The sequence below is a fragment of the Lampris incognitus genome, chromosome 3 (genome assembly GCF_029633865.1).
Source record: "Lampris incognitus isolate fLamInc1 chromosome 3, fLamInc1.hap2, whole genome shotgun sequence".
In the NCBI taxonomy this organism is placed as follows: Eukaryota; Metazoa; Chordata; class Actinopteri; order Lampriformes; family Lampridae; genus Lampris; species Lampris incognitus.
Window position 1 is genome coordinate 4,013,697 of NC_079213.1, and position 8,298 is coordinate 4,021,994.

The window sequence follows — 8,298 nt, forward strand, 5'->3', positions numbered from 1 at the left end:
TTATGAACAAAGGACACAAAGTGGGCAAGCTATTTCAACCTCCGCTCTCTCTCTCTCGCTCTCTCTCTTGCTCTCTCTCTCTCTCTCCACCACACCATCTCAGTTTGAAAGCCTTCTTTCATGCTCTGCTTCAGCAGGAGGCTGTTGAGCGAGGTCACAGTTTGTCAGGATGAGAAACAGGCGAATGATGGATGGATGGTGAAAGGAGAGAGAATAAACTGTACACACAACTTCAGCTCTCTCACACTCCATCATGAGAAGTGCTGCACCGCGGCTCGTACATGTGAAAAGGATATTTCAACATTTGGTGTGACCTGTAAATGCAGTATAGCTGGAGTGATATTAATTACAACTAAAGTGACAAGACAGTTTAACAACTTGCCTTCGTTATCGTGACCACGGCACATCTTTTTCCTCTCTGGCCATATCCATAACTGTCTTCCCGTCAGTTGTCAAAATATACTCATTTTTCCTCTTGAGGTACTTCATAATTAGGCGAACTAAAAGCCCCGCTCTAAAATTGCGTCTTAACAGTTTATTTGGCTCCTCCGGCTGCCAGCGCATGTCGGAAAAATAAATGATGAAGCCGTTACAGGGAGACCACAAAAGCCAAACCGCCCATCAAAGACACAGTTAAACATCGGCAGAAAACCTGCAGAACATTAATGTGCCGGCGACATCAACAACGCCCTCCATCACTACTCCACGTGTTTGTGTCGCTGCAGTCGCAAAACTGAAAATGAACTCTGGTTTCACTTGAAGGCCGTGAAAGTAAGGCGGTCAGAAGGTCAGTCAGAGGGTTAGCCAGAGGGTAGGTCAGAAGGCCGGTTAGAGGATCGTGAGAAGGTTGGTTAGAGGATCATCAGAAAGACGGTCAGGGTCGGTTAGAAGGTTGATCAGAAGGAGGGTCAGAGGGTTGGTCAGAAGGTCGGTCAGAAGGCTGGTTAGAGGGTCAGTCAGAAGGTTGGTTTGAAGATCATCAGAAAGACGGTCAGGGTCGGTCAGAAGGTCATCAGAAGGTTGGTCAGAGGGTCGGTAAGAGGGTAGGTCGGAAGGTTGGTCTGAGGGTCGGTCAGAAGGTTGGCTAGAGGGTCGGTCAGAGGGTTGGTCAGAAGGCTGGTTAGAGGGTCAGTCAGAAGGTTGGTTTGAAGATCATCAGAAAGACGGTCAGGGTCGGTCAGAAGGTCATCAGAAGGTTGGTCAGAGGGTCGGTAAGAGGGTAGGTCGGAAGGTTGGTCTGAGGGTCGGTCACAAGGTTGGTCTGAGGGTTGGTCAGAAGGTTGGTTAGAGGGTCGGTAAGAGGGTAGGTCAGAAGGTTGGTCTGAGGGTAGGTCAGAGGGTTGGTCTGAGGGTCGGTCAGAAGGTTGGTTAGAGGGTCGGTAAGAGGGTAGGTCAGAAGGTTGGTCTGAGGGTCGGTCAGAAGGTTGGTTAGAGGGTCGTCAGAAGGTTGGTTAGAGGGTCGTCGGAGGGTTGGTTAGAGGGTCGTCAGAAGGTTGGTTAGAGGGTCGTCAGAAGGTTGGTTAGAGGGTCGTCAGAAGGTTGGTTAGAGGGTCGTCAGAAGGTTGGTTAGAGGGTCGTCAGAAGGTTGGTTAGAGGGTCGTCAGAAAGTTGGTTAGAGGGTCGTCAGAAGGTTGGTTAGAGGGTTGTCAGAAGGTTGGTTAGAGGGTCGTCAGAAGGTTGGTTAGAGGGTCGTCAGAAGGTTGGTTAGAGGGTCGGTAAGAGGGTAGGTCAGAAGGTTGGTCTGAGGGTCGGTCAGAAGGTTGGTTAGAGGGTCGTCATAAAGACAGTCAGGGTCGGCCAGGTTCATCAGAAGGTTGATCAGAGGGTCAGTCAGAAGCATAGAGGGAGAGAGTGTGATTTATTTCTCCTGCTCATCCTCCTCTAGGAAGGTGTGAGACATGATGAGTTGATTGTTGATATGAGTTGATTGTTTTCAAACAGACACACACGTGTTTGTTTTTATAGCGTTGTATAGGCCCTCAACGACTTCATTCATTCCCTAGGCCTTAATTATCAGAGCTACATGTTGAACCTTAACCCGACCCGCCAAATTGTCTTCACTTTGCTAAAATGCTGTCAGCTCTTATTGTTTAAAACTCAAATTGGTCCTCACAAAGACAGAAGTACAAGAACACACACTCAGATGCACACATCCCGCCTGGGGAACAGATGAGGTGCGCAGGCATTCCAAGCTGTTTGACGCTGTAAATATGCCGTTGAGTGTAATTGAGCCGTTAGTGGCTCAAGATGGCCGACACCCAGCGCATCCTGTCGAGTGCAGATCATCTGTGTTTATGTCTCATTTGTTCTCTGCAGAAGAAAGCCGACCCCGTGCACCGCCTGCTTTTCAGTTCGTACACGCTCGCTCCCACAAAAGTTGAGCTTCCGTCATAACGGTTGGACGCCGTGGTCGGTAACTGGTTATGAACGGCGCTTTTGTTAAAATGTCCCTCTTTAGGTTTGTTGTGCGACTGTCAACAAATAACTGCCATGAGAACTAATCTGTAAGTATGTTTCCGAGGTCATTAAAGTATCTTTTCTTATTACTAGTAGTTATGAGTACAGTAGTAAGTAGTTACGAGTACAGTAGTAAGTAACGAGTGTTTGCCGTGGTCTCGGAGCAGAGTTCATGTATTTCAAATGAAGACATGATGGAGTCATGTTTGGTGTGTGCATGTATGTTTGGTGGATGTATGTGTTTGGTGTGTGTATGTATGTTTGGTGTGTGTATGTATGTTTGGTGGACGTATGTGTTTGGTGTGTGTATGTATGTTTGGTGTGTGTATGTATGTGTGGTGTATGTATGTATGTTTGGTGTGTATGTATGTGTGGTGGATGTATGTGTTTGGTCTGTGTATGTATGTATGGTGTATGTATGTATGTTTCGTGTGTGTATGTATGTTTGGTGTATGTATGTATGTGTGGTGGATGTATGTATGTGTGGTGGATGTATGTATGTGTGGTGGATGTATGTATGTTTGGTGGATGTATGTATGTGTGGTGTGCGTATGTATGTATGTTTGGTGGATGTATGTATGTTTGGTGGATGTATGTATGTGTGGTGGATGTATGTATGTGTGGTGGATGTATGTATGTGTGGTGGATGTATGTATGCGTGGTGGATGTATGTATGTGTGGTGTATGTATGTATGTGTGGTGGATGTATGTATGTTTGGTGGATGTATGTATGTTTGGTGTGTGTATGTATGTTTGGTGTATGTGTGTATGTATGTTTGGTGTGTGTGTGTGTGTATGTTTGGTGTGTGTATGTGTGTTTGGTGTGTGTATGTATGTTTGGTGTATGTGTGTATGTATGTTTGTGTGTGTGTGTGTGTGTATGTATGTTTGGTGTGTGTGTTTGGTGTGTTTGGTGTTTGTGTGTTTGGTGTGTGTGTTTGGTGTGTGTGTGTGTGTGTGTTTGGTGTGTGTGTTTGGTGTGTGTGTGTGTGTGTGTGTTTGGTGTGTGTGTGCAGTAATACCGGCTGATTCTGTGGAGCTGAAGGACCTGTTTGGTTCTGGGTTTCTGCCCGTTGGCCCTCCTCCCTCCTCCTCCCTCCTCCCTCCTCCCTCCTCCCTCCTCCTCCCAACAGCCGCTGGTGTCAGGTCGTTAGGGCACCGTGAGGAATCAACTTCCTGACACCTGAACCTTGTTTGCAGCAGATGTCCCTCATGGTGAACATGTAGTGTGCTTTCCTGCCAGCCAGCGTCACGTGATCACCGCGGGGTCATACCGCTGGTCATGTGATCACTGCGGGGTCATACCGCTGGTCATGTGATCATCGCGGGGTCATGCAGCTGGTCATGTGATCATCGCGGGGTCATGCAGCTGGTCATGTGATCATCGCGGGGTCATGCAGCTGGTCATGTGATAATTGTGGGGTCATACAGCTGGTCATGTGATAATCGTGGGGTCATGCAGCTGGTCATGTGATCATCGCGGGGTCATGCAGCTGGTCATGTGATCATCGCGGGGTCATGCAGCTGGTCTTGTGATCATCGCGGGGTCATGCAGCTGGTCATGTGATAATTGTGGGGTCATACAGCTGGTCATGTGATAATCGTGGGGTCATGCAGCTGGTCATGTGATCATCGCGGGGTCATGCAGCTGGTCATGTGATCACTGCGGGTTCATGCAGCTGGTCATGTGATCACCGTGGGGTCATGCAGCTGGTCATGTGATAATCGCGGGGTCATGCAGCTGGTCATGTGATCATCGCGGGGTCATGCAGCTGGTCATGTGATCACTGCGGGTTCATGCAGCTGGTCATGTGATCACCGTGGGGTCATGCAGCTGGTCATGTGATAATCGCGGGGTCATGCAGCTGGTCATGTGATCATCGCGGGGTCATGCAGCTGGTCATGTGATCATTGCGGGGTCATGCAGCTGGTCATGTGATCATCGCGGGGTCATGCAGCTGGTCATGTGATCACTGCGGGTTCATGCAGCTGGTCATGTGATCATCGTGGGGTCATGCAGCTGGTCATGTGATCATCGCGGGGTCATGCAGCTGGTCATGTGATCATCGCGGGGTCATGCAGCTGGTCATGTGATAATTGTGGGGTCATGCAGCTGGTCATGTGATCATCGCGGGGTCATGCAGCTGGTCATGTGATCACTGCGGGTTCATGCAGCTGGTCATGTGATCACCGTGGGGTCATGCAGCTGGTCATGTGATAATCGCGGGGTCATGCAGCTGGTCAAGTGATCATCGCGGGGTCATGCAGCTGGTCATGTGATCACCGTGGGGTCATGCAGCTGGTCATGTGATCACCGTGGGGTCATGCAGCTGGTCATGTGATCACAGCGGGGTCGTGCAGCTGGTCATGTGATCACAGCGGGGTCATGCAGCTGGTCATGTGATCATTGCGGGGTCATTCAGCTGGTCATGTGATCACAGCGGGGTCGTGCAGCTGAAAGGGACCACCGGCCTGAGAAGTGTTGGTCGACTTTCGTCTGTGTTCATATGTGGAGGATGTCGACGGTCCCGAGACAAGAGATGCAAAACGGTGACCGCCATTGAGACACATCCAATGCAAACACAGACACTATGAACACACACACACACACACACACAGACACACACACACACTCTGTCTCACACACACACACTGTCTCACACACACACACACACACACACACACACACTGTCACACACACACACACACATTTCTACATGTGCAGATTTCTAAGTATGTGTATGTGTGTGTGCGTGTCCATCTGTGTCTCTTTGTGTGTTCCTGTAAGTTTGTGTGTATGTTGTTGTGTTTCTGTATGTTGTTGTGTGTCTGCTTGTGCATCTGACTGTGTTTGTATGTTTTTCTATGTCTGTGTGTTTTCCTCTATAGGTTTCTGTCTGTGGTTGTTGTGGTATGTGTGTGTGTGTGTGTGTGTGTGTATTCCTTTGTGTCTTATTTTGTATGAAAGTTTGTGTGCGTGTGTGTTTCCATTTGCGTGATCTTTCCGGGGGTTAAAAAGGAGACAAGCCCACATCTTACAACCCACGCCGCAGAATGCCCAGAGGTTGGGCGGGCGGGGGGGGGGGCAGCTGGGGGATTGGGGGGGTGGGGGGTGGGGGTGAACACATGGAACTGTTCTGGCACCCCTGGATGTTGGAGCGAGAGACCCTGTTGACACGGGCGCAGTAAACAGCAGTAGAAAAACATGTCAGAGGAGGAGGACTGCAGACAGGAAGGTTGCTAGTTTGATTCCCGGTGATGGGACTCAAACAAGGGAGGGTGGGAATGAAGGGAGGTATTGAGGCTGTGTGTGTGTGTGTGTGTGTGTGTGTGTGTGTGTGTGTGTGTGTGTGAGAGATAGTGGGAAAAAGAGAGACAGAAGGACATTGAGACAGAGAGTATGTGTGGCACAGAGACAGAGAGAGACAGACAGAATGAGAGACACAAAGAGCAAGAATGAGAGAGGAGAGAGACAGAGAGAGAGAGAGAGAGAGAGAGAGAGAGAGAGAGAGAGAGAGAGAGAGAGAGAGAGACAGGGAGAGAGAGACAGGGAGAGCAAGAATGAGAGGAGGAAGACAGAGGGAGAGAGAGGGAGAGAGAGCCAGAATGAGAGGAGAGAGACAGAGGGAGTGAGACAGAGAGGGAGAGAGAGACAGGGAGAGCAAGAATGAGAGGAGAAAGACAGAGGGAGATAGACAGAGATGGAGAGAGATGAGGAGAGAGAGGGAGAGACAGACAGAGAGGGAGAGAGATGAGGAGAGAGAGACAGGGAGAGCCAGAATGAGAGGAGAGAGGGAGAGAGATGAGGAGAGAGAGGGAGAGAGAGACAGGGAGAGCCAGAATGAGAGGAGAGAGAGAGAGACAGAGAGGGAGAGAGATGAGGAGAGAAAGACAGGGAGAGCCAGAATGAGAGGAGAGACATAGGGAGAGAGGGAGAGAGAGACAGGGAGAGCCAGAATGAGAGGAGAGACAGAGGAGGAGAGGGAGAGAGATGAGGAGAGAGAGGGAGAGAGAGACAGGGAGAGCCAGAATGAGAGGAGAGACAGAGGAGGAGAGGGAGAGAGAGGGAGAGAGAGACAGGGAGAGCCAGAATGAGAGGAGAGAGACAGAGGAGGAGAGGGAGAGAGACAGAGGGAGAGCATGATGGTCACTGACATCATAATAAGGCTGTGTGTGTGTGTGTGTGTGTGTGTGAGAGAGTGAGTGTGAGTGTGTGTGTGTGCGAGTGTGAGTGTGTGTGTGTGTGTGTGACTGTGTGTGTGTGCGTGTGACTGTGTGTGTGTGCGTGTGACTGTGTGTGTGTGTGCGTGTGACTGTGCGTGTGACTGTGTGTGTGTGTGTGTGAGAGAGAGAGAGACAGAGTGAGAGGTCACAGCTCATAAATCATCTTTGCTGCATTGACGTCTGTCTGATCTCAAACGGTGTCCCCACCGTACACCACAGGAGCTCACTTTGACCTTTGACCTTCCCGCCAGTCTTAAATGACTTCCTGTAAAAAGCCATCGGATGGCTGCCATGCATGTATCATGCACCGTGCCATGCGTCCAGACGAACACACCCCCCCCCCCCCCGCTCAGTGGGTCACTGTCACACTGAATCCAGTCATGGGGCTCTGGTGTGTGTGTGTGTGTGTGTGTGTGTGTGTGTGTGTGTGTGTGAGTGTGTGTGTGTGTGTGTGTGTGTGTGTGTGTGTGAGAGAGAGGGGGAGAGAGAAGGGCCACTGTTGTTGACTCATAGTATTAGTCAGGCATGCTTTGTGATTAGATTGTCCTCAAGTTGACCACAGCTCAATTCCTGTGCTTTCATTTCTGTCTGTTATTGCACATTCTTGTGTGTGTGTGTGTGTGTGTGAGTGAGTGTGAGTGTGTGTGTGTGTGTGTGAGTGTGTCTGTGTCTGTGTGTCTGTGTGAGTGTGACTATTAGTTCGAGTTTGCATTTATGAAACTTTGTAAATCTGTTTGTGTGTCTCTGTAAGTGTGTGAGTACATGTATGTTTTCATGTGTGTGGTACTATTCATATTTGGGGTCGTCTTACTGCTGTTATGCATACAAGTGTGTGTGTGTGTGTGTGTCTGTCTGTGTGTATTATGTATGCTCATGGGCACGTGCCAGGGGAGGCCGGACCCCTGCCTATGCAGGTGGGGGGACACGCTGTGGTCTCTGTCAAAGGACCGAGCCCCGTCACACTGAGGTCATCCCGGGGTCGAGCAATGACTAAACAAAGAACAGCATTATGGGTAGTGCCCTCGAACCCCACCACGCCCCCCACCACCAACCCGGAGACATCCAGCCTCTGAATCTCTGCATATCACAACTGGTTTTATTCCTCCTGCTGAACAACCTCTTCTTCTTCTTCTTCCTCTTCCACCTCTTCCTCTTCTTCTTCTTCTTCTTCTCTGTTTTGGCGGCAGATCGAGAATGTGGACGCCTGCCTCAGCTTCCTGAGCGCCAGAGGAGTCAACGTCCAGGGACTCTCAGCAGAAGGTCAGAGTTTATCTATTCATTAATTAATTAGTTTGTTTGTTTGTTTATTTTTATCATTTTTGCTTCATGGCTTGTTTTCTGCTCTGGTGTTTTTCATTTTGTTCTACTGGTGTCTACTCTGTCACGGTCTGAGGTGTCCTTAAGCTCTGGGAGCTTCTACACAAATACTATCATCATCATCATCATCATCATCATCATTATTGTGATTATCATGATTATTATTGTGGTTGTTATCTTAGTGTCCACTCACTGTGGCGTTTGGGTCTGCTGTCTGAGTTCCGCCCAGCCGAACACGGGGCAGACCGCCATGTGTTGTTTTTTTGTGTGACCTGGAAAAAGAATTAGTGCCACACAACC

General features: G+C 49.5%; 1 protein-coding gene across 1 annotated transcript in view; it reads left to right on the forward strand.

The window, feature by feature from the left end:
* Positions 1-8,298, forward strand: part of nav3 (neuron navigator 3) — a 296,390-nt gene that overhangs the window by 95,333 nt on the left and 192,759 nt on the right. The window contains exon 4 of the mRNA XM_056275775.1: positions 7,869-7,941. Coding sequence (XP_056131750.1) covers positions 7,869-7,941 — 73 coding nt within the window. The remainder of the gene's footprint in view (positions 1-7,868; positions 7,942-8,298) is intronic.